The sequence below is a fragment of the Gymnodraco acuticeps genome, unplaced genomic scaffold, assembly GCF_902827175.1.
Source record: "Gymnodraco acuticeps unplaced genomic scaffold, fGymAcu1.1, whole genome shotgun sequence".
NCBI classification, from domain to species: Eukaryota; Metazoa; Chordata; class Actinopteri; order Perciformes; family Bathydraconidae; genus Gymnodraco; species Gymnodraco acuticeps.
Genome location: NW_022990673.1, coordinates 1,296,400 through 1,323,056, shown reverse-complemented (window position 1 = coordinate 1,323,056; position 26,657 = coordinate 1,296,400). Strand labels below are relative to the sequence as shown.

Below are 26,657 nucleotides of genomic sequence, written 5' to 3'. Positions count from 1 at the left end.
TCTCTCACTCCGTGGAACAGATCTTATCTGCCTAAGGCTACATGTAGACACAGAGAAATACATATAAGTAGGACTTTCTTATCCAGCATTTGACTTAAAATATGTAAGAAAATCAGCTGCTTAATTTTGATGTAGATAACATAAAATGCTCTTTCACCCACCTGAAATAAATATTTTCTTTTCTCAATCCCCATGGTTCCACTTTGTCTACTTTCTATTTCAGTCCTTTCAATCCCTCTGACTGCTGTGTCTTTGTTTTCCTTGATTAAGCCCTCTGTCGCAGTATTGTTTAGACTCCAGCAGTAGGCTACAATTACTCAGAGCAGTGTGTGTGTGTGTGTGTGTGTGTGTGTATGTGTTGTATCACGCTCATTACAATTACCTCTGGGTGTGAATGTGTCATCTGTTGCCTGCTCATGTTCCAATTTCTGTCTGAGTGCTGAGGGAGCTGCATCCAGATGCTTCAGCGTACACACGACAATGTGACCAGGAAATGGAAAGTCTCCATTAAAATGTATAAAAGCTTTGGATCCAAAAAAATCCTTGAAGTGAAATTAGTGTGAGCATGAAGCGCAACACAGTAAGTCAGGTTAACTTTAGTTAATGCTCATGTTCTAAAGCATGATATATTTGCTCAGGAGGGAACTTTCGATGTTGCAATGGTCTTTAAAACTGAGATGTCACAGGATTGATCTTGTATTCAAGAAGCAAGAACTTGTAACATTTGGCAGGCATTATAAGACTACTGCACTGAATCTGACTGAATGAAATGCTCGTAGCTTTGATTTGAATACGACTGTGTAATGTTGTGTGTGAGATTTACAAACTATGTTTCTCTGATCAGCTGAGAGAGGCCAGCAAGGACTTTCCCCGGGAGTCTGGCATCAACGAGAAACTTCTGCTACAGTTGCTACAACATCATCACATTCATACAAACACTGAAACAATTATAAGGGAACTTTAAACCCTGTTGCAAAGTTTTATGCAATGACACAGGCTGATTATTTCCTCTAACTATCGCACATTCAAACATACACAGTACATTTTACATTGTGTTGCCATGATCCTTATTTATTGCTGCTCAAACATTAACATATTTGAGCTTGAGTTTCACAGGATCTTGCAGTGAAAAAACCCCACCAAAAAGCATTTTTTCAAGTTTTTATTGTTTGTCTGCCACTTGCAAACAGAGCACGTCCCTGTGGCATTTCATTTCACATTTTTGTGTAAACCCTATCACTGACCACTTATTCTAATATAGACACAGCCTTTATTATCGACCAACCCTGATGCAGTTAGACAAAGCTTCCACAGCACACAACTGAAGTGCTCCCTTTTGGTTTGTAAGCTGATACAGACCCTAAACCTAAAATGCATGGCACAAATATTACAACATATCCCATATGAAAACACAGCAGTACTTTTGATTTCACAGTTTAACACAGTGTGCTACTTTGTTCCTGTACAGAGATATGAACCATTACTGTTCTCCCCTCTTCATTGTGCAACTGCTCCCGCAGGCTGTTGTTGTAAATAAGGATGTTTTCTCAGTCAACCTGACTTGTTAAATAGGAATTTACAAAATCCCATGAAAGATTTCACAAAGCTTGACGCTAGATATTGGCATTCCTGTGCAAAAGGCTATGTTTTAAAACCTGCAAACAACACGGCATACATTTACACCATTAAGTCCCTCAGGGTAGAGAATACATAAAGTGCCGTGTGTGTGTGTGTGGCATGATAATGCAGCAGTCATAATTAGAATGTAGATGTCCTCTGCCTGCCATGGACGGAGCCTCCGACATGCACACAAAGTGCTTACTCTCATCTGTTGCCATGTGTCAATGAATAATGCACATATTAATCTGGCAATGTATGGGAGCTTTACTAAGATTCATTCTGCATTGAGAGGTCATCTAATTAATGTGGCCTCTTTGTAGTCACTAGTTATGAATACAATGCTTTAAAGCACAGTCAGCAGGGTGTTGCAATAGAGTTCGGAGGGGGCTTGAACTCTTTTAATATAATGTTTTATATTTTACGGGTTTTTCCACCATTTCTTCTCCAAAGCTACTTCTTTACCCAGATCCAAACCCACGTCCAGCCTCCATAGTTCTAGCAAAATATAGGAGTCTTTAGTGCCGAGAAAAAGACAAACCTTGGGTTCCCCTGATCAAAGGTGGAAGCTTTACCCCGTTTAACACTTATGAAAACAAGGTCAATGAAATTGAATAGACCATTATTAAGATGATTATGCTAGCTCACCAATATACAAACCAACCAATCACTCACTCATTCACACATTCAAAAAGTCTTTGACAACTACAATTGTGGGACTATTTAACACCCCTGTCAGCTGGTGCTCTGCCCCATAGACTGGGATCCTTCTCCCTCAGAAGGAGCGGGGACAGAGGCTGTTACCGCTGACTCTGATGCTATGAATGAGACTTGGCCTTTCATTTCTCGATCTAAATTTGGGGAAGGATAGAGGTCATTTTGGGCAAGTAGAGCAGCAGGCAGTCCAGTGAGGAGTGAGGCTGGGCTGCGGGGCAGGGGGGGCTTGCGTGCCCCTTCTGGCCCTCCTCTCCCCTGGTTCTTAGCGGCCTCCAGCATCACACGGACACTTTTGGTGAAGACGACGCGAGGGTCTATAGCAGGTAGAGCAGGGCAGACGCAGCTCTCCCTCAGCTCCAGAGCCTGGACAGAGACAGAGGGAAGACAAAGTATTAAACCATGCTCTGTACTCTGTATGTACTGACTTGTCATAACTTCAGACAAGAAGTTCATTAACAACAAGTACAAAGATGGATATGACAGGTCTATGATTAATGTGTTTGTTTGGGTTGTGTTGAGTCATTTGTTGTTTTTGTTTGAAGTGTAGTAGAACAAGGAATCAGTAACTTCTTCTTTTACATTTGTGATAGGGAGATATTTCATCAAAGAGCGGCTGTGAACTGAAATGAAGGAAAGACAAACAAACACAACAAATAAACCGTGATAAAACTAAAGAATATCCGTTCCACTGTAGCAGCTCCGTGAGGCCGTTATAAAGCACTGCTGTACCCTGGGCTAAATGCTAACACATCTTAGTTTACATGTTGCCTGGCTATCATTTGCTAGTTTGCAATTAACATAAACTACAGCTAAGGAGGATGGGAATGTCATTAGTTGTGCAGGTATATTGTCAGATCAATCTATTGGGCAAACTGAACTCTCAAACCTTATGATGGCACTAGAGGAAAATAACTATTCATTTAAATCCTTCCAGTCTGGCCAAAATGGTGAACCAACAGATTGATATTGCTATCCCAAGAGGCAAACTGCTAGCATGGCTATATGGCTAAAGATTCAATCTTTATTCTTCAAACAGGTACAGGTTGGATAAGCAGTGCTGGAAGGAACAAACCTAGCACTTCCCAGCAGTTAGAGACATTCTCTTTGTCCGTCTCACACACACACGAAACTCATTAATCTCTCACTTAAATCACCTACAAGACTCATATATACGTGCACTTGGCTTCCCACTCAACAGGCTCTCCCTCTCATGCTACCAGGCAACTTAATGCGCTTTGCTCAAGGATGATGAGCGCACTAGTGGAGGCAGAGTGCCCTCAGAGGAGTCGGGTTAAGTAGCTTGATGCTGTCACCTCTCGCAAGGTTGAAAACATCACATTATGCACCACTTTCAGCCGAATGAGCTCCACTGTTAACTGGCTCATATGTGCTGCCATGCTGGATCGAAATGATGGGTGTGAGGAGGGTATAAACCGGAGAGTTTCCTCACAGAACACACACGCACACACACACACACACTGGAGGCCAATGAATCCCCAAACAATAGTCTTCCTCACTTCACTGCCTGTGGCTGCAGACTGGCCTCGACAGAGACTGTTGCTAGAGGTCAATCTAACACACAGGGATATTATATGATGCAAACAAATAACACACATATAACACACACACACACACACACACACACACACACACACACACACACACACACACACACACACACACACACACACACACACACACACACACACACACACACACACACACACACACACACACACACACACACACACACACACACACCACACACACACACACACACACACACACACACACACACACACACACACACACACACACCACACACACACACACCACACACACACACACACACACACACCACACACACACACACACACAATACTGGCACCTGATGGACAATTAGTGATTTACCCATCTGTTCATCTTTCATGCTTGGAGCATTTGACAGTGTACCAACAGTCCTACTCACACTCAAGGTTAAATATTCCTAACCTGTGCCTAATACACTGTTAATCTGTCCTTATCTTTCTCTCTCTCTGCCTCAGACACACACACTAACTCGGTGAAACGTGAAACGTAATGATTGTGGATGCTGGCGCTCTCCATACAAGTTGCTGCCTTAACTGCTTGTTGATTTCCTTCTAGCCTTAGGACACCATTGATTGTCTTGCCACAGTGCCTGCACAGTGTGTGAGATCGAGCTGCTTCCGAGGGGCTGCTTTCTTTCAGTTCCTGAACTCGAAGCCTCACAGACATTTAACTAATCAGGCATCCCTGCCCCTGTGTGGCAAAATGTTTTTTCCTGTCTTCCTAAAACCTTGCATCTTTTCCTCTCCTTCCTGAGTCCCTTCCTTCTCTCTGCCTGCCCTCCTCGCCACATGTCTGCCGGTGGTTATACATCTCTCCAGATGCTTCATTAGTTCCATTAAGACTCCTTGCAACAGCTCCTAAAGCTGCACCGTTTCTCCTAAACAAAAGACAGGTGTCGGGCTCTGTCCTAAAACACGGATCAAAGAGACTTTTACATTAGACAAACACATGGTTTAGAGCAGCAGGAATGTGTTTACTTATGTAGTTTAGTTTTGAAAGAAACGTCCCATGCTGTTCTTTGAACTGATCCAGGAATCAGTACTGTGTGTGTCTGTACCTGTGGTACGAGGCGGTCCAGCTGAGTGACTCTGTTCCTGTGAGAGGGGTGTGTGGACATCCACTCGGGCACGGTGGTCTCTCCTGTCAGCTGGTCCCTGATTTCCATTTGCTGCCAGAATACGGGTCCTGCTCGCACATCTGCACACGCCTGGGGAGGAGACAGGAAAAACACACACACACACTGGCATTACTGTGTAGTACTGAGATGAAAACCCTTACCAACCAATCATCTGAGTTTGGTTTAGTTTGACAACATTGCCCCCTAGTGGCCAGTAGACCGATTACAAGGATTGACAGCAACAGCTACTGACAAAAAAGCAGACCAGACTGAAATCAATCTAAAAACATACTTAAAACACAAGAATGTAAACTGTCCCAGAACCAGAGTTAAAATGACTAAAATCGCTCAAATCGACTCAAAGGGGCCAAAAAAGAGGGGATTCAGACAGAAAACAGAATGAAACTAGTAGTTTCATTCTGTTTTTAGGGATGTACCCGAATATTCGACTATTCGAATATTCGTTCGTTGGCCAACTATTCGGGTTTTAATTTCATTATTCGGATATTCGTTTTTTGTTCAATTTTTTTTGTTTTTTCCCCTAAATGTATGCTATCAATAAAGGCGAATTGCCATATTCTTATACTATATTTATACTTTTGAATTGCACTGTTAAAATGCGGAAATATATACAATCTCAGCCTGTGCTCCTGACATCGCGTTCACTCACAGTCACGAACGCAAACGGCACGCTTCACCTCGTTTCACACACCTGAACACAAAATGCCGAAGACTTCAGCTGTGTGGGACCATTTTAAATTGGACGACGGTAAGAAGAAGGCAGTGTGCCAAATATGCGACAAGAAACTGGCTGCTGTAAGTACTAGCCTAGCTTAGCTTAGCTGTTGTCAAGTTGCCATGATGAAGCTGCTTTATCCGCCGTTTAAACAGTAACGTTACACATGATAAAATCGTGCACTTGCTTTGCTTGGAAAATAGTTGCAAGCAAGCAACCGAATTGTTTTTTTATATTAGTTTTTCAATGTTATCCGAATAGTGAAAATAATAGCAGCAATGTGGGAACATCTGGGGCTAAGGCAATTATTGGCATACAGTTCGTTCATTTATTTACTTATGTCTTGCCTTTACTAAAAGGAGGGGAGGCAACTATTTTAAATAACTTTAGGCCAATCTCCAAATTGTCAGTTCTGGCTAAGGTGCTCGAACGACTTGTGAGTGACCAAGTAAAGGAGTTTTTATGTATAAATGATATCCTGTCTAAACATCAGTCAGGATTCAGAAAGAGATACAGCACCATCACTGCGACAATGAAAGTGGTGAATGACATTACTAGTATTTTGGATAATAAGCAGAGTTGTGCAGCTCTGTTTATTGACCTTTCCAAAGCGTTTGACACTGTTGATCATCGCATTTTAAAGCAGAGGCTACTCAGTATTGGCATATCCAGCCATGCAGTGGATTGGTTTGTGAACTACCTCTCTGAAAGGTCCCAATGTGTTCACTTTGATGGGCTGTCTTCTGAGTGGTTAAACATTGCTAATGGTGTTCCTCAAGGTTCTGTTTTAGGTCCACTTTTATTCTCCATATATATCAACAGTTTAGGTGAAAATGTGGATGAAGCTACTTTACATTTTTATGCGGATGATACCGTGATGTACTGTGCAGGTCCCTCCATTAAGGAGGCTGGTGTTAAATTACAGGCTGTTTTTAACATTATTCAGACTCAGCTCACTGAGCTTAAGCTTCTTTTAAATGTTGAAAAAACCAAGGTAATGCTCTTTTCTAAAGCTAAAAAGATACCAGAGCCTGTTTTGGATATTGTTACTATGCAAGGACAAGTACTTGAAGTGGTTACCAGTTATAAATACCTAGGTATCTGGCTTGATGATTGTCTTACTTTTAAACTTCATGTCAATAACCTGCTTAAAAAGCTGAGGGTTAGACTAGGTTTCTTTTTCAGAAACAAGTCCTGTTTCTCATTTGAAGACAGGAAAAGGCTAGTCACTGTGACCTTTTTACCTGTGCTGGACTATGGTGATTTGATCTATATGAATGCACCTGCCCATTGCCTGGAAAAGTTAGATGCCGCCTATCACAGTGCCCTGAGATTTGTTACTAACTATAAAGCACTTACTCATCACTGTACCCTGTATGCCAAGGCAGGTCTGCCTTCACTAACTGTACGGAGGCTCAGTCATTGGTACATGTTCATTTACAAAGCCATGTTGGGTAAACTACCTTTTTATATCTGCTCTCTGATCTCTCGACGAATTGAAAGTACATATTGCCTGAGATCTCATGATGTTGTTTTATTAAATGTGCCAAGTGCTAGGACTGTCTTAGGGAAGAAAGCTTTTAGTTGTGCAGCTCCACTAAATTGGAACAGTCTGCAAACATGTTTAAAACTGAGCACTTTGGTTCCCCTGCATCATTTTAAAACTCAGCTGGGTGACATGCTGTTTGAGACTCATGGTACCTGTCTCTGTAAATAGAGTTTGTAAACTGTACCCTGCACATTATGTTGTTTGTCATCCTTATTGTTGTTCTGTTGTTTTTATGTTACATGTGTAACTAATGTCCTGCAGGTCACCCTTGAAAAAGAGATCTTTTGATCTCAAGGGGCTTCACCTGGTTAAATAAAGGCTACAAACAAACAAACATTTATTTTTCGTTCTTCATTTATTTAAATACTGTTTACTGTATCGGTAACAAGTATTACCCTGTTAGGCCTACTGTTACGGCTATGTTATTAAAAGTATTGTTGTTATAACAGAAATATGTATTTTGTATCTTCAGGTTGTAAAACGTTATAGACGGAATTTGGAACCAGATTTGGTCCCCGGGCGCTGCACTGCGGCTGGGTTAAATGCAGAGGACACATTTAGTTTTAATGTATGCGAGTACTGAGACAATAAATAAATATAAATCGTAATAGTATGCTCTTTCTGCGCTTCTGCTTAACAGCGTGTTGTCAGGTGTCTCGGAGCGTGTTATGAAACATTTCTGAAAAAAAAAATGTTTATTAAAAAAAACAAAAAATCTCTCCGCACCGAATATTCGAATATTCGCTGCTGATTACTACCGAATATCCGGAGCCCGAAAAATTGTATTCGGGACAGCCCTAGAAACTACACACTTTACATCACACATTCACAGTTTTCTATGGCTGTGGAACACTGTTTATGAACTAAACATGTTGGGCAAAATCTGTGAAGTGTACTTCTATCAGTAACACATCGTAGATGATTCATACCTTCGCAGCCAACTGTAATCCGACTTGATCGGCCTCAGCCTCCAGTTTCCTACTGTAGGGACGGCTGAACATCAACTGAGGGAGAGACAAATCATGTATGTATGAGGGTGTTCCAACTTCTTTTCCTTATCGAAACCTATTTCAGGGCTCTAATGTTCAGGTGAAAGTGTTGCTGTTTTTCAACATTATTAATAAAAACGGACTAGGTCTCACCTGGGAGAGCTTCTCCTGTACCCAGTGTCCCAGCACAGCCAGGCTGTCTCGAGGACACACGGCCCAGATGGCTGTCAGCAGTATAAAAGACAGCAGGTCCACGACATGAGACAGACTGGCCTGTTCTGCCTAGGGGAGGGGGGCAGAGGGGAGGGGGGCAGAGGGGAGGGGGATGACAGGGGGACATGACAGGAATGTAGCAAGTGAGGATTGGGGTAACAAAGAGAAGAGAATAGGATAGGGAGGAAAAACTAAAAGGTAAAAGTTTTTGAGAGGTGAACAAGGCAGCTGGAACATATTGATTGTTCTCATCTATTTCACTGGAACTTTTACGTTGTTACAGATTTAGAGGTTTTAACAGCCAATCCAATAGAGCACATCTACTGGGTAATACCCAGCCCATCGATGCTCATTCCCTTCATCTAATTAAAATCTCCTTCAAGCATTTCCTCAGAGGACGTTTAAAGTCTTGCAATACCCACAACTTCATTAGACATTTTTTCAGAACAAGACGAATGGGCTTTGGTAGCCAGAGTAAAAAACAGTAGTCTGTGGAGAATTAATAAAGCCCCACAATGCCCTGGGTCCACAGGACTTTGGTCGTCATGGCGCAGAGAGGATTAGTAAGCATTTGGGGGTGATTGTCAGGGAGTCTTTATCACCGGCTGATGCAACAAAAGGCTTCCAGCTGTAGCATCTACTCTGTTTACAAAGGGCTTTTAAATCACTTGGTTCTTGAACAGTATTTGCACCACGTTTTTTCAATTACTCATTGTTATGCACAGCAAGGTCTGATGCTATCAACTACACCTCTCAATGTCAGACTACTTCACACTGCAGATATGATATAGGGATAGTGGTGGTCCAATGGATAGTGAGGTGGGCTGAAGATCGGAAGGTTGTGAGTTCAAATCCCGCCAGGAACACCACCACTAGTGTGCCCTTGGTCCTTAGTTACTCCAGGGAGAATGTCCCTGTGATTGGTAATTGTAAGTCGCTTTGGATAAAAGCGTCAGCTAAATGTAATGTAATGTAATGTTCTTGTACACAGCACTAAAGGTTTCCATGTTTCTGCATCAATCTCAGTAGTGCTGTGTCTTTGTGTGCCATTTCAATGGTTTGGCTCCCTCATACATCTGCAGCATGCATTGAATGAGTGAAAGATCATAATGAGAAAATTCGTTATAGATAAATTAATAAAATATGGTATGATTTCCTGTCTATGGCTGAGACGCACTTATAACGAAATTCAAATTCTATGAGTACTTTTTTCGACTAATGGCTAAGTAGATGTATTCGACAAATCTGTAGAACTGAGTTTCTCATCAGATAATCACGCAAATGCTGGACTTAAAGACTTGTGTTTACCAGAGACATGGTCCTTTCTTGACAACATGTTATTCAGCACGAGAAAAAGTGTTTTAAAGAATAATAATACACTTTATTTATATAGCACCTTTCATGCTTGACGCAGCCCAAAGTGCTTTACAGAGTATGACAAAAATGTACTAATCAACTAAATAAATCGAAGTTGACTAAGACCAAAATGACCCACCCTTAAAAAAATCTATGCCACAATCACATGCAGTCTGTAGAGGGTTGTTTACTTACAGAGTGCCCCAAAACAGCATGAGCCATCTCATGTCCCAGGACAACGGTGAGCTGGTGAACGTCAGCCACAGTCTCCAGCATCCCCGTAAACATGAACACTTTCCCGTCCTACATAAAGGAAAGAACAATCCAAGTCATTTTGTGATTAAATTCTCTACAGATGTACAAAAAAAGAACTTACCAATGACCTTAATGGAGGTTGGTAATGATAATATGACACAAAGACATAGAAATCTGTAATTCCACAGCTGTCTCTCTCTTACTGACCGGGAGGACGAAGGCGTTGACGTTAGGACTCTGCACCACATGGACACTCCAGGAGACATCAGACACTTCAGGGATGTCCTTGTTTCTTTCTGCCAGATGCTGCACCAGCCGCTCCACCACCTGGTGACGGGGGTCAGTGACAGGAACCAACAGCTCTGCAAACTCCTCCATGTACTAAAGCAAGCACGAAAACACACGCAACGCACACACACACACAAAACTTTTAGCAAGCGAGCAGAGAAATTGAAACATGTAGCTAAAAGTAACAGCTAGATGGTTGTAATAGCTAAACGCAATTATTAAAGCTTATAATTACTAAAAGTATGATTAACATATTTGCTAAAATAATTAAATAGTTGAAACTTCCATGTTTTTAACATTGGAAGCAATTTATTATTTTTAAGATTTTTGGGCAAGTTTAGCCTTTATTGGAGAGTGACCTGACCCTCAGTTCATGGGGAACCAGCTCTAACCTGTGAGCTATACAGAGGCCCACAAAGACAGTATAATTGAATAAAACAGTAATGTATAATGATTAATATGACAGGTGAAGTTGACCGGTAGAGGTGATGAAGGGGTACTTGAGCTCATTTAAAAGGGCTGTGGGGGTTTGTTTGACAGTAAAGGTTGGGACATAATCACCGTGCTAATCACACATATGTTATCCCCCTCCCTCATTCTCTCACCGCCTCTGAAGTCAGAGCTGCCAGCTCCATGTATTTCTCTCGGCTGAACACCAGGAGGCGGGTCCGACCCGTCACCGGGGACTCGTTCAGGTGGGTAAGGAGAAGGAGGGCTAAAATCACCATAGCAACGCCTGCTCCAGATATCAGATGCCAGCGGCGATGACGAACCCATTCGCGCATGAGCTGCCGGCGGTTTGGTGGTAGAGCCACCCACCACTTCCTGATACTCCTACACAGAGGTGAAAACTGTTTATGTAGCTGACAGTCTTTAAAATCATATACTGCCCAAAAGTGGTAAACAATTCAACTAAAAGGATCATTTTAGGTCCTGTCATTTCTGAAGAATTTAAATGTTTGGAATTAAGCAGATAAGAAACACTGATATCTCAAAGTAGCTTCAAAACATGCATAATATATGTTGACAACATAAAATGTTGACATCATTTTGTGCGCCTTTCCAGAGGAAGCCGTAAAATATTTAAGTAGACAAGTAGGCCAGGACTTTTTGGAATAGTTACTAAACAAAGCAACTCTCTGTATTGCGGGGAGTTCCATGATGATGTGTCCAAATTCAGATCTCTGACCCAAAATAAAACCAAAGAAATGAATGATGCTTTGCTGATAGTGTTTTTTTATGTGTGCCAAATGAAACTATTATAGTCAGGCCACTTCAGTGTTGATTAGAGAAGAAGAAGGCACTCTTTTTTCAGGCAATCTTTCAAAAACCTTCTTTCCATTCCAGACCAAATTCCATAACTAGTCACTGCAATATTTGCTGTTTAGTTGTTACTTGAGGCAGTTACAACATGGACCGTACAGATACTCCCAATCTGCAAGTTGTAGTGCGTTTCTGTGGTCTGCTGAAAACTGTATGTGCTGTATGCCTATACATGTGCCTTCTATTCCTGCTTCAAAGGCCCCCAACTCTATATGTAACCCTTTACATCTTATGGAAGCGACCAAGTGTCCAAAATAATACTGCAAGAAAAAAAGATAGCCAAACAATAATGACATGCCATCAGTAAACATAAATGACTCCAAGTATTAGTTTGAAAGCAGTAAAGGTAAAGTAAACAAATTAAAACCAGGGGGGTATAGAAAGTAAAATTGCAAAAGACTAAAAAGTCCCAACATATGCACAACACATTCTAGAGTAATTGATTTGTTATTTAAATAATCTATTGATACAACTGTTGGTAAAACAGTTCATTATACATAAACACATTATACATTACATATAATAAAACTAGAGTGTGGCTCAGAGCAATGAACACGTCTTAATTTAAATGTATATAACCAGCTCCAGAGTGTCTCCTACCTGCCCAGGATTACAGCTGCGATCTTCTGTAGAGGTTTGAGCAGCAGCCACAGCAGAGGAGCAGGCAGGGCCCTCACAGGGGCAGAGGTGTGGAAGTGGGGTCCTGAGAGCAGGGGTGAGGTGGGGCTGGGAGTAATCTGGAAACACGCTCTCCTCCCATTGCTACAGAGTAAGAGATGCGGTGCTGTCTGAGGGGATCTGAGGTGAACAGAGTTTGTTGTTCTATAACAGCTGATCTGAGAAGAGAAGGGTGCCTTCTTCACATGAAGTCCAGCTTGTTTGTAGTTTCTTGTCAGATGTGCAGACAGAGAACAGAAACGACTGCTCCTTAAGATATTAACATAAAGTAAAACCATCGTCCTTACTGGTAAATAAACACTCCACGTATAAGCAAACAGCAGTCAGGTCTTTTGAAACTACGGATGATGCCAACACCTATTGTCCGAGAGGGCTGGACTTCCTCATCTTGATGTATGAATGTCTATCGTAGGACGTCCACGTTACTTTGTTATGTTATTTTACTTAGCTTCTTTAATATCATATCGAACAATTGTTCCAAGCTGTCAATGTCCTTGATACCGATGGACGCTACCGACAAGTCACCTTGTACCCGCTAACCGACAGCCTTATGCTTATTTATTTGCATCTATACTAACAGTATGTTTAATTATAAAACTGTTCCACGTCAAGTTTAAAAATGTAAGACTCCATGCGACGCGAAAACCTCAGTATACTGGACGTTAACTTTGGTTGTTTTGGCAGTTGACGCTCCTGCTTCCAAAATGATTCCCCCTAGAAACAAGTCCACGAATAAAGGTTCCGGGCACACAATACAAGCCTGTATTGTGTGTATGAATTCGTGGTATTTCGTATGTATTTTATTTATTTATTTTCTATCTGTTGATTAGAGAAGAAGAAGGCTCTTCTTCATTTTTCATTGCAATGCCTCAGATCTACTTCACATAGTAAACAAGCCTCTCCACTCGGGTGTATTTCCACAGGCCCTGAAAACTGCAGTAATTAAACCAGTCTTAAAAAAGCATAATCTAGACGCATCCGTAATGAATAATTATAGGCCAATATCAAACCTCCCATTTTTATGCAAAATGATTGAAAAAGTTGTTTTTCAACAGCTGAGTCATTTCATGCTTTTAAATAATCTATCAATCCATGTTTATTTATATAGCCCAATATCACAAATGTTACATTTGTCTCAGTGGACTTCACAGTTTGTACAGAATATCAGTATGACAATACGACACCCTCTGTCCTTAGACATCGCATCGTACAAGGAAAAACTTCAAAAAAAGGAAAAACCCCACAGTTTAAAGGGGGAAATGGGAGAAACCTCAGGGAGAGCAACAGAGGAGGGATCCCTCTCCCAGGACGGACAGACATGCAATAGATGCCGTGTGTAAATTGAAAAGAGAATACATTTACAGCATATAGACCGAATGTTTGGAAATGCATGTGTCTATAATAAGAAGATGAATCCACGAGGATGTCAACAATCCTGTGGGAGCAGGATCAGGGAAGTAGTATGATGAAAGTCAGGCAGGACCACAATGACAGGTTCAGCCACGACTTGAAATCCAGGACTCAGGACTCAAAAATAACGGTTCTGATGTGTTCCAGTCAGGCTTTCCTCCACACCACAGCACTGAGACTGCTCTTGTTAAAGTCTTCAATGACATCCACCTAAACAGAGACAGTGGCTGAATCTCAGTGTTAGTATTATTAGATTTCAGCGCTGCATTTGATACTGTTGACCACAACATATTGCTAGACCGACTGGAAAACTGGGTGGGACTTTCGGCAACAGTTCTAAATTGGTTTGAATCCTACTTAAAGGACAGAAAAAACGTTGTCTCTAGCAACTACACATCAGCGTTGACAAATATGACATGCAGGGTTCCTCAAGGCTCCATTTTAGGACCTCTGCTTTTTAATATCTATATGCTACCACTGGCTCAAATAATGAAAAACAACGACCCAAGTTATCATAGCTGCAGATGACACCCAAATGTATATAACAATTTCACCAGGAGACTATTCTCCAATTACAACACTGTGCATTGAGCACATCAATGACTGGATGAGTAGGAACTTTCTCCAATTTAACAAAAATAAAACTGAGATTATTGTTTTTGGAGCAAAGGAGGAACTAATAAAAGTTATTCAAAACAACAAATAAAGCAAGAAATCTAGGTGTAGTGATGGACTCTGACATGAATTTTAACAGTCACATTACAACGGTTATTAGGTCTGCATACTATCACCTGAAGAACATATCTAGGATTAAAAGACTAATGTCACAGCAGGATTTGGAAAAGCTTGTCCATGCTTTTATCTTCAGTAGACTCGACTACTGTAATGGTGTCTTCACAGGTCTCACTAAAAAATCTATTAGAAAGCTGCAGCTGATTCAGAACGCTGCTGCTCGAGTCCTCACTGACACTAAGAAAGTGGATCACATCAGTCCAATTCTGAAGTCTTTACACTGGCTTCCAGTCTGTCAAATAATTGATTTTAAAGTACTGCTGCTGGTTTTTAAAGCACTGAATGGTTTAGGACCAAATTATATTAACGATCTCCTGCACAACTATGAACCATCCAGGAGTCTCAGGTCCTCTGGGACGGGTCTGCTCTCTGTTCCAAGAGTAAGAACTAAACATGGAGAAGCAGCGTTTAGCTATTATGCCACGACTATCTGGAACAACCTCCCTGAATTCTGCAGGTCCACTGCGACTCTTAATACTTTTAAATCCAGACTTAAAACCTATATTTTTGCCGCTGTATTTGAGTGAGCTGTTTATATTCACACTGCAGTATGGCTTTTATTCATCTATTCTATACGTGTTGTGTTTATTTTTATTATCTTTGCTTTGTAATGCCTGTTTTTAAATGCCATTGTATAATGTGTTTCTGCTGTATTTATTCTTAAATGTCTTTTATTTTAATTTGTAAAGCACTTTGAATTGCCGTGTGCTGAAAGGTGCTATAAACTTGCCTTGCCTATATTCAGCCCACCCATTTATTTTTAAAAGATTTCCTTTCGGCTGGTGTTGTAATGTTTTCTACAAACTGTAAAAGTAGTCTACTGTAAGAGAAACATTGATACGTTCCCGCTTTTAAGACTATATAATAGTTTTTGTTTTTCAGATAATACAGGAACAAGTGACAAGACAACCAAATGTGAAAATAGATTTTATTTTCCAGTTTAAAAAGGAACCTGCAGAACTGAGAATGTGAAATGATTTTCATTCAATAACCCAATCTCCTCTCTTTCTACTTCTCTCTCTATTTAGTTTTGACTAAATTACTTCACTAAAAACATAAAATAGTTAGAAAACTAAATGATAATACTGATACAAAACCTTATCATATTTACATACATGTTTATACTTTGTTTAATACTGTATTACGTACAAGTACAGTCAGATTATGATATGTTGTCCCTCACAGTAAATAGTCATGTTCAGATGACAGCACAGAGCCCAGATGTAACACTGTGCTGCTATTCATCTCTGAGGATGTGTCTGTGGTCTGAACACTGCTGTCTGAAGCTCTGCCAGACTCTGGATCAGAGCCTCTTCCTCCCTCGGGAGGTCTATCCTCACTGATCAGCTGATCAAAAGCAAAGTCATCAGAGTCCACTGGTCTGGATGAGATATTTAAAGATTCCCCCTCTTCCTGGTCAGGCGGTTGCTGCTTGGAAATAAAGTCAGACTGGAAGAGGGCCTGGATCCGGGTGAGGAAGGGGTCTCCCTCCTCATCTGGCAGGGGCTCCAGGTACCTGGCCAGAGACGACAGCATCTGAGGGGAGGTGATGGATGGAAGAGGTCAAGTAAAATGACATAAGCTACAATCAGAGAATAAAGCCATTAGCTACTAAGATGTGAGAAAAGCAGGTAGCCTGGACAAACCTTCTCCAGAAAGGTGAGAGTGGAGTCTTTCCGGAAACATCTGTCCATCTTCACACTCCTACCCAGAGTGAAAAAAAAACAGTTTATTTATTTCAATATTAAGCTTTAAGAAGTTTTGAAGAGTGTGTTCTAAATCACACAAACACAGGATCAGCATTACACAAACGCGTGTCAGGATAAACACAACTGTTTTGTTTCTCACTCACCATGGTGTTTGACTGTATTTATGGATGATCCACTGAGCTCTCCTCCATGTTTGTTCCCAGTTTGGAATGTCTTGTGATGACAGGAAGTCGAATCTGTAGGGCAGCTCTAGGGAGGAACAGAGAGATATACTCAGCCAGAGGATAAACTGCGCCACTGTGTGCTGAAAATACTGACCTACATTGTCAGCTTGATTTCAAAGCCTCTTGATCTTAACTGTTTTGAAGTTCTGAATCATGTCTTCTTGTGTGTGTGTGTGTGTGTGTGTGTGTGTGTGTGTGTGTGTGTGTGTGTGTGTGTGTGTGTGTGTGTGTGTGTGTGTGTGTGTGTGTGTGTGTGTGTGTGTGTGTGTGTGTGTGTGTGTGTGTGTGTGTGTGTTGAACGTACTCTGTGGGCCTGAAGGCTCCTGGCTCTCTTTCACCAACAAGCATGTCGTTTGGGAGTGGGGGGAGGGGTTGGCTGGGTCATATGGGCTCACGATCATCCCGATGAAGGGGGCACCGCCACGCGAGAAATAACTCTGTAACAATCAGGACAAAGGGAATCAGATCACATTAACACCTGGCAATAACATGCCTCCTGGGTGATTTGATCACATGTAGTCAGTTCATTCCTGGTATAGAACGCATCTCGAGTGACCACTTCTGATTGGATCTCACTTAACAGCTCAAAATGCAAAAAGACATGTATTTCATTTATTTTGGCTAAGACCAATTGCAGTTTATTTTATTCAGGGGAAGGCACATCCAAACAAAACAAAAGAATACAGACACTCTTTAATCCTTTGTGTATTCCTAAACGTCTCTATGTGCTTTTTAAAATCTTTTGATAATTTAGATAGTGGATAATGCCAGCTTTGAGAACCAAACATAACTTAGACTGAGATACATTCAAGTTGTGATGCACAGGTCTGAGTGATCACAATATGTCTATGTAGTAGTTTACACATATATTTATCGCTCTCCACTTGTGATCCCATCATCATAGAAGTGTAATCAGGGTTAAACTCCATATTCTCTCATCCATTATTTTTACCTGGAACTGGTCCTGTGTGGTGATGTCCCGTACTGAAGGGTTGGGGTGGAAGGTGGGATGTGAGTGGTACCAGCCCACCACACTGAAGCCAAGGTTGGACAGCACGTCACAGGCCTGAGTCTGAGACACCGGGTCCATCTCACACTGCAAACCTGTACTCACACTGTTGCATGGCTCCGCTGCACAGATCTGCAAAGACACAGAATCCTCTATTACTAAAAACACATTTCCAAATACTGAATAGTAATTTAAGATCTCACTTCTCATTGTTTTGCACTTTTATCACATTTTCCTACCTTTAATACTCTGTCTTCCTCATTGAAAATTCCACCTAGCAGGCCAATGACTTCCCCTCGAGACACGTGGGCATGCTGACAATCATGACACATTGGATTTTTGAAACATTAGAATACAATACAGTATAATAAATAAAATACAGAATAACAAATCGAGTTGTTTCAGAATGTTAAATAACAAAACAATAACGATTTTATAGGGCTACGTTCTTAAACAGTTAACAGTTCATGTTGCATGCAGCATACTGAAGAAACGTCAAGCTAAATAACATGTAATTGTGATATCCAATGGAAAATACATTCAGCATGTGTGGTTGTGTGTATAGCATACCATGTCCATTATGAGAAGGGTTTCGGCACACACAATAACCTGGAATGGTTCCTGGGGGAACAGCAAAGAAGGGCTTTAAATAATTACAAATCTATAGAGCATACACGTCACATAACAGATAAATGCTGGCCACTTACCTGTACATCCTCTCCAAAATACCTGCAGGGAATCAACTGGAACGGATCAAAAGACCTAGAGAAAGGAGGGAAACCAATTATAGTTACAGAAATATAAATATATAATTACAAGCCTTTCAAACATTCAGCACATGGACTCATCGAGCTCACCCTTTGAATCTGGGGATCTTGCAGGGTTTGGGGTGCTTCTTCATCTCTTCTCTCCGCAGAGCGAGCTCCCCGGCACTGAGATGCTGTTAAAAAAGCCACCAACACAGTTACAATGAAATACTAAAGCAAATTAGTTATCAATAATCTGCTGTACAACTGCAGTGTGTGTGTGTGTGTGTGTGTGTGTGTGTGTGTGTGTGTGTGTGTGTGTGTGTGTGTGTGTGTGTGTGTGTGTGTGTGTGTGTGTGTGTGTGTGTGTGTGTGTCCAAACCTCATACGTCTGCCCCTCCAAATCCTTAGAGTCACACCAGTTTCCTAATACGTCCCGCACACGGCGCTTCCTGGTCCGCTAAAACGTGAAGCCCCCCAGCCATTAGCACAAAGTCCAACAAACTCATATTTTAGGTTCTTGATGTTGGGTGCATCATGGGAAAATATGGGTACCTACCATGCTCTGCAGCCTCTGGGCAATCTGGTAGGCCTCCAGCACATCTTTGCCCTCCTTATGCTTGGAGCGGTCCAACACCCTCGGGCGATTATACACCGCTTGCTCTGTGAGAGAAGAGGCACAGCTCCAAATGAAACAGAAGCAAGATTTGTTTTTGAATAAGAGAAGAATGGCGTATCAGTGAGGTTACCGCAGTTGAAGTTGATAGCTCCGATGAGCTCCAGGTAGGTGTGTATTCTCCCGATGCAGTTTACATCTCCGCAGTTCTTCAGTCCAGGGCGGACCGACGTCTTGTTCAGGTACTTGGGCCTGATCTTTAACCTGGTGAACAAAACAATTATTAACATCTTATTCTCTACAGTTGGGAACAAATTCCCACATTACTATGCAGTTTTACCATTGATCCAGGATGTAGTTTCGAATCTTAAGATATCTTTCGGGGGTCTTGGATGCTCTTCCCTCAAAGAACTCTGGGATAGCTTGTTTCTCATCCTCGGTAATGGTGTCCATCTCCAACTCTACTTCCTGCTCAGGCACCTTAAGCTCTTCCTCTTCCTCTTCCTCGTACTCTTCCACCTCCTGATCTTCATCAGTTGGACTCTGCTCGGTCTTATCAGCAGAATCTGGGAGTATAAACGAACACAGTGTTACTTCACAAGCAAAGAACTTGGTGATATCATGATGTGGTAGATCTACATAAAAACAGCAGGTTTTAATCGTACCTGTTCCATCACCACAGGCCTCTTCCAGTTGATCCCACTTTGCTGAGTTTTTAGACTGGGAGCTCTGGCCCTTGATTTCATCAGTCATTTGCTCCAAGTCTGTCTGAGCTGCTGCCTGGACGTTTTCTGGCTGGAGATATTCTCTTTCATTGTCTTTCTCATCTATCCCAGTAACACTAGTCTTCTCTGAGGAAGAGGGGGAGAGTTGAGGGCTTTGTGGAGACAGTGAGCGGGGGCTGGGCTGGTCCCTTGTCTCAGTCAGATGATTCTGCTCCTCTGAATCTTTCTGGATCTCAGAGCTCTGAGGCTGCTCCGGCTCACAGATCTCAGTTTTGATCACAACCTGCGGCTTAGCATCTCCGTCCTCACTCAGGTCATCAGTGATGTCCACCTCCTCATCCTCTTCATCAGAAAGCCTCTCTATGCGGACAGTGTTTGTAAGCATGGATGCATGACTGGAAGTGGGCTGAGGTGGTTGTAGAGGCGCTGAAGGACCAGCAGAGGGAGCTGCAGCTCTGGGTTCTGATTTAACCTGAAAATAAATGCAGATGATGTTTATTCCTCATTCTTATTTACCAAGCCTTCCTGAGGAATGTGTTCTGCTTGTGAAATAATTGAAATAATGAGGAAAACAAAGTTATTATAAGTAGCATAAACCTACAATTAGGCGAGTATTAACTAACTGAAATGTGTGAGTGTGCCGAGTGTTGCGGAGGTAGCAGACAAACAAAGGTAGAAAGCGAAATCTCACCTTGTGTTTGAAATACTGTCTGGCATAACTCTTGACCTGAAGAATGGAACGACTTCCAACCAACTTGGAAATCTTAGTCCACCTCCTACCAAACTGAGTCTGCAGAAAATCAGAATCAGAATACCTTTATTAGTCCCACAGAGGGGACATTTGCATCATTACAGCAGGAAAGAGCCACAGACAGCTTAATGTTACATATGTATGTGAAAAAGTACTAAGTTATGATATAATAAAAAATATAATAAAAAAATAAATATCAAATATTAAAATACAAATCCTGTAACAGTTCTTAGGATTTAGCAGCCAGGTATATATTACACAGTTATTAATGGCATATGTATATAATCATGTATATATTGCACATATAGCACATAGTTTTGATGGTATTTAACAAAGTTACACAATTTACAAAATACAAAAAAAACACCTTGTAACGGTTCTAAGGATTTAGCAGCCAGGTATAAATTACACAGTTATTAACGGCATATATATATTGCACATATAGCACATACTTGATTGTTATTTGGTGAAAAACACACCTTAGCGACCTAGTATCTTTAAAAATACACTAAAAAGTAATACGTTACATACCTATTAATTAACCTTTACAACAATTTATTAACAGGTAAGCTTACCAGTCCTTCCTCAAACAGGTCTTTCTCCTCTTTGGACCAACGAGAAGAGGAGCCTGAGGCCGAGGACGAGGTCTTAGCTGGAGACCTGAACATAAGACAGGAGAAAGTGTGATTTAATCCACGAGGTGCAATCTGCTCATGTGAATGCTGGAGAAAGGGTTTACTTACTTCTTCACTTCGGCATTGTGGTTAACATCACCTTCCCAAATCTGGTTAGGAGTCCCCTCACCTGTCAGGTAGTATCTAAATGTTTGGTTCAGGACCAATATATTCAAAATGTATTATAAAAACAGTACAACGACGGGGAACAGAAAAACACATTAATGTCACCCAATGTATCAATTAGAAAAATCTTTACTAAGAAATTGTTTAATAAATGTACTTCTTTAAAACGCTCTAAAAATTATGTTATATTAAATGATTCATCATTAATCTTTGTAATTGAAAATGTTCACATTTCGGTAGTTAGATGCATCTGTGAAGGAGTTTTATTAAATTAAAAAATATCTAAACAGAAAGGAATAAGACACTTCATAATCTGGTCAAGACAATTATAAAGGGGGAGTCTGTGATTGTGGAAAAACATGATTGATATTTGAATTTAGTAACTCAGTAATACCCCCCTCCTGCTTGTGACCACTGCCTTTCTTTTTGAAAATCCATGGCCTGTCCTTTGCACTAGCATGAACCCCTACCATTGCTGATTGGCAACTCTCAGATCTGCAGTATAGCCACTTAAGACTGTTCATTATGCAGCCAGTATGACAACATCCCTCCCAGTGTTATGAGATGCATTCGAGGCCAGTGAAAGGATACTGTTCCTCCAGCAGCATCCTCTCTATCACCTCCCTGTTCTCTGCGCTGATGGAGTTGTCCAGCTCCCATGGCTGCACAACACAGAGACAGAGACACACACACAGTCAACACAAGAAGCATCACACAAGAGCTGAAGGACTAGCTGTTAGCTCCGCGAACTCATACCAGTATCCCTGCGCTGCTCTTCCACGCAGACTGTATGAACTTCTCCTGGACTAAACCTCCTCCACCCAGTTCACTGCAACACAAACACAAGGAGACAACAGTAACACGGACTGAAGAGACAGATATCATCCACCTGACTCACAAGAGCCGCAGCTATAGCCTTCACTGAGGACTGAAAACAACCACCAGGTCCCCGTAACTAGTGCGCACTAAACCACACAAGACTAACACACTGCATGAATGTTAAATAAACAGAAATAGGAAATATTCTCACCTAATACTGCTATCAAACTCGTCTCCTTCGATGTCAACATCCACCTCGTCCTCCATCTTGGTGGATAAACGTAAACATGAGAGGAGAGGGCGGAAAGAAGACAGCGCTCAGCTCCGCTCACAGTGAACCCTGGTGGTGGGAGGTTTAATCCTATTGTCATGGTTGCGTCGGATTACTTTGAAATAAAGTAAATTACTGAATAAAGATTATATGACTATTTTAAGCAAGGTAGGCTACTGCTTTTCATTACAAAAATGTAATCTAATTTGAATTATCTTTTATTAACATGACACATTTTACTTCTTAAACTGAAAAAGTTGACTGCCACAATCATTTGGGCTCCAAAAATATTATTTCTTCTCTTTTCTCAAAACATATTCAATGAAAATAAAATGCTCTTATTTTCAGAATTTTACAGTTGGTCAAATGTAAGCGCCTTACGAAAACAGAACTGACAACATGTGGAATGCTGTTGTATTTGTGGTATACAGCAGCCATCAAGAAAAAGTTCAATACATTTAAAAATTGCCATATGTTAAACATATACATGTTATTGAAAGTAATTACGTAATGATTAACATTGAGACTATTATTGAATTGCACAATGTGCTCCTGTTCTTCTTGATCTCTTGTCAATAGATCAACCCTTTTGAAAAACAAGTCATCAAAGAAGTTACTTTTGTCGGTTGGTGTTAAGTTATTTGTCCTAAAGGCGCTAGTCTAATGTAACATTAACTTTTCTTTTTGAAAGTCAACAAGAGTCTCGGTCAAAAATAGAAATGTCCTCATCATAGTGTTTATGTACAATTATGTATCTTTACCATCAACTAATGTAGCTGCATAGTGCATGATGATGGTTTAAGACCGACCCAAACTGCCCTGCTGGATTTTAATGCCCAAACGTTGACTGCTGTTTAACACTTAACAAGGAAAAAAAAGCCCAAGTACGTGTTGTTTTTATAAGCCAAGCAGGTGAGGTTTTCACATTCATGTGAATTATTCTCCAACTGTCAGTTTCAAAGCATCCTACATTACTTAGGTAGTGAGCGTCAGTCTCTCTTCATCCATAATAAAAAACAACAACAAAGTGAAAGACAACAAAAAAAGGTTTTATTTAGAAATTCACAGTTTCTAATGGCACTACAGTTTTGTAGTAACTCACTGTTGCTCCAAAAATACTCTGCAGCGCTTCAGAGTAATCAGAGAGAGAAGATAGCACGTGACGCTTAAGGTAGAAAAACAAAAAGGCATGAGGAGTTATACAAAGTGCACACTGAGCTCCTAGAACTTCTCTCCGAGGACATTCTCCCTATTCGCTAGGTTTCGGGGTAAGTAAATTCAAAGTAGTTTCTCACAGCACAGACACACATGAGATCAACAAATAATTCTCACATGCATACGGGTTTACACACACAAACGTAAGATCATACACATTCAAAAAGGGTAAAAAAAACCCTCATGATTTGCTTGGTTTGTGGAACATACAGAATCACAATTATAGTGTTCCTAATTTAACCAGCTTTGCTGCGTTCCCTTTATTCATAATCTTCTCCTCACAAACCACAAATATCATTCAAGGTGGGGCAAAACCGAAGTCAAAGAGCAATGACAAGTGATTAAAAAACTAGAGCGTACAATGAGTGAAGATGCACAATAAAAACAATTAGCTAGTCGGGAAAGCAGGCGTGAAGAGCGATAAGCACTTTTAGCTCCTAATGAGAACATGTTAGAGTGGTTAATAAATGCAGGCATATTCAACTTTTGTTCACAGTTACGGAAAGTCGTGCAATGGAGGTCAGAGGTGACGTTGGTGGGTAAAGATATGTAAAGACAAAGGAGCTGTAGAAGCAGAGGTAATGGTGTCTTTTGATGGAGTAAGATGAAAAATCTCTGTCTCGGTCATTATGTTCACAAGACCAACCACACAGTGCCAGTCAGAGACATACTGCATACATATAATACAAAATATATTTTATTATTAAAAACAGAATACCCCTTCTCACATATTAATATCTGAGTCTTAGCGCAGGTCAGTCATGAAATCATAAACGGGGCGAGTTAAAATCGTTTGGATAGCGATCCAACAAAAATGCTAAAACAAGCACACAGAAGAAAGACAAATAATTTACACTCACTTCCATCTACCCAGCAGCTCTTAGCAAATACAAAACCAGCAGTGTGACGATCCTAAAAAGCCTGCAGTTGTGTAAATCAATACTAAAGGATCCTGTTATCTGCTGCAGGACATGTGACTGCTATCCCATCGGATCATTCAGGCCGAGGTAAACAGAACAAGTGGCGGCCATAATGTCAGAGCCGAAGATAAAATGTAAAGGAAAAATAAAACTGTCCGTGGTTTAGCCATCTACCATGGCCATGTGTCAGTGCTGTTGTTGAGGGCATTTCACCGTCATATTTCTGTAACATACTCACGAGGATCAACTCATTTGACACTGCAGGATCGGGAGACATGCAAGTTAGGTTAAAAACATCTGTAGTCATTTAAATAAATAAATAAATACATAAATAAAACTGGTCTTTCGGACTCCCAGTAGGAGGTGTGTGTGTGTGTGTGTGTGTGTGTGTGTGTGTGTGTGTAAACATTCAGCTCTGCAGCCCAATGTGCTCCTAAAGTACATTGTACTCGAAAACAGGAAATTCGTGTCTACATACTGGTAATGTGAATAATTCAAACCAACCACACCAGCAACGATAAAAGAGGAGCATGGCTCAGTTATATACGAAGAAAAAGAAAATCGAACACCATGGCTTGCCTCTAGCCTGTTCTTCACTTTACATTCCTCACAGTCACATTTTTCTGTATTATTGCAATTTCTCTGTAATGGGTGTATGTGCAAGCGTTTCGGGCCCAGCCCAAACTGACTGAGTAGGAAACATCTATTCGTGACCTAGTAGGACCTACAGACTGCTGGGATTGTATTTGCAATTTGAGGTTAAACAGGACACTAAACTGAGAGGACTAACACATTCAGACAGGTAACGTGATGTTCTTCATTCAGCTCTGATGGTTGGTTTGGAACAGACTGACGGAGACAGAGGAAGAGGAGCAGAGCTGAAACACTCGGGCCCCATAACACACACCTGCAGTCATGTGAGGATGCAATACAGAGACAGAATGGATTAAATGATGGCAATGAAAGGAGAGAAGTAGTTTGTCGTGCTCCCCACGTCTGCCACGCCGACACAATTCATCCAAAAGAGAAGCCCAATACTTCTTGATGCCCCCGGGGGTGAAGGAACGTAGAGCTGAGGCCTCCTCACTTTGTGGGGATAAAAGCTTACTAGTGCTCAACTGTCAAGGGACAATGTGCTTATCAAGAAGAGAAAACACCTTGAACACACTTCAATAGATTTGACTTGATTAAATGTTTCCCTCCCCACCGCAGTTTCTCTCTCGTCCGCATCCACAATTCTTTACATTTAATATTTTTAGCTTTAAAATGTCTAGAACAGATATAAAAGGCACATAACCGTAAACAGCTCTTTGACAGGAGTGGATAAGGACTGGTTGCTGTGGAGCTTCTGCTGCCACAGCCATTTCAGTTCCACGGTGCACCTGGGTGCTCATGGGAAATGTGGTTCTTTGGGATGCAATCAGTGCCTCATCTCCTCATAGATCTGCCACCACATAGTGTGTGTTGTGAGTAGAAAGTTGTGTTAAAGTGTGGGCTTTCAGACATGTCCGGTGATTGCTGTCACCCCGATGGTCCCGACACTGATCTCCTTGTTTCCCTTCATGAGCTGCTGCAGGCTGGGCAGAGAACCCACGCCCCCCCCACGCAGGGCAGGGAACTGCAGCTCCATCTGCCGCGACTTCCTCCTCTTCATCGAGCGCTTGTCCTGCCGGGACTTGGTGGGACACTGCTGGAGGGAGAAAGGCAGGCTGTGTCCATTGCACAGGTCTGTGGAGGAGCGGATGGGGGAGGGGGGGGGGAGGCGGCTCGTGTAGGACTCCTCAGAGTGGGTGGACGAGCTGCAGCTGCTGGTCTCTGAGGAGGTGCAGGTGGGCAGTAACGACGCCTCCTCCGCAGAGGAAGAAGGAGGTGGTGGAAGAGAAGGAAGAGGAGGAGGGGGTGGTGGTGGAGGAGGAGGGGGGGAAGGGGGGCAAGGTTGGAAGCCGTTGCAGTTCAGAGCCCCGTTTGTGAGAGGAGCACAGGGGTCGGCCAGCTTCAGAATGTCAACCTTGTCCAAAGACTTTGACTTGCAGCGCTTTTTCTGCAAGGAAAAGCATAAAACAGGAAGACATTATGAAAAAACATTTAGATAAAGCAAAGATACATCAAATATTGTCACGCCATATTAACCACTACTGTGCTGAACACTACGGTCACACAAAGATGGGTGGGGAAGTTCCATAGGGAAAGATTGAATCTAGGGTTTGGAGGAACCAAGTATC

General features: G+C 41.5%; 3 protein-coding genes across 6 annotated transcripts in view; all 3 read right to left on the bottom strand.

Annotated features, from left to right (window-relative positions):
- Positions 1-1,147: 1,147 nt before the first annotated feature.
- On the bottom strand, positions 1,148-12,706 carry oma1 (OMA1 zinc metallopeptidase). The gene is made up of 8 exons (XM_034229692.1): positions 12,351-12,706; positions 11,033-11,261; positions 10,347-10,520; positions 10,080-10,187; positions 8,469-8,597; positions 8,256-8,330; positions 4,982-5,131; positions 1,148-2,697 (listed from the first exon to the last, which is right to left on the bottom strand). The coding sequence occupies exons 1-8, from the start codon at positions 12,704-12,706 to the stop codon at positions 2,353-2,355; spliced, it is 1,566 nt and encodes a 521-aa protein (XP_034085583.1). The 3' UTR covers positions 1,148-2,352.
- Positions 12,707-15,541: 2,835 nt separating this feature from the next.
- On the bottom strand, positions 15,542-22,376 carry mysm1 (Myb-like, SWIRM and MPN domains 1). Its single transcript, XM_034229769.1, has 20 exons — positions 22,241-22,376; positions 21,967-22,039; positions 21,802-21,872; positions 21,154-21,228; positions 20,986-21,070; positions 20,351-20,449; positions 19,600-20,131; positions 19,275-19,500; positions 19,068-19,198; positions 18,878-18,981; positions 18,701-18,778; positions 18,430-18,512; positions 18,280-18,334; positions 18,143-18,193; positions 17,812-17,886; positions 17,516-17,704; positions 16,868-17,000; positions 16,483-16,588; positions 16,277-16,334; positions 15,542-16,166 (listed from the first exon to the last, which is right to left on the bottom strand). Exons 1-20 carry the CDS (start codon positions 22,294-22,296, stop codon positions 15,810-15,812), a joined length of 2,637 nt encoding a protein of 878 aa, XP_034085660.1. The 5' UTR covers positions 22,297-22,376; the 3' UTR covers positions 15,542-15,809.
- Positions 22,377-23,328: 952 nt separating this feature from the next.
- The window catches only part of suco (SUN domain containing ossification factor), a 44,317-nt gene continuing 40,988 nt past the window's right edge, over positions 23,329-26,657 (bottom strand). For all 4 annotated transcript variants that reach the window (XM_034229765.1, XM_034229766.1, XM_034229767.1 and 1 more), the window contains one exon: positions 23,329-26,476. In XM_034229765.1, coding sequence (XP_034085656.1) covers positions 25,934-26,476 — 543 coding nt within the window. In that variant the 3' untranslated portion in view covers positions 23,329-25,933. The remainder of the gene's footprint in view (positions 26,477-26,657) is intronic.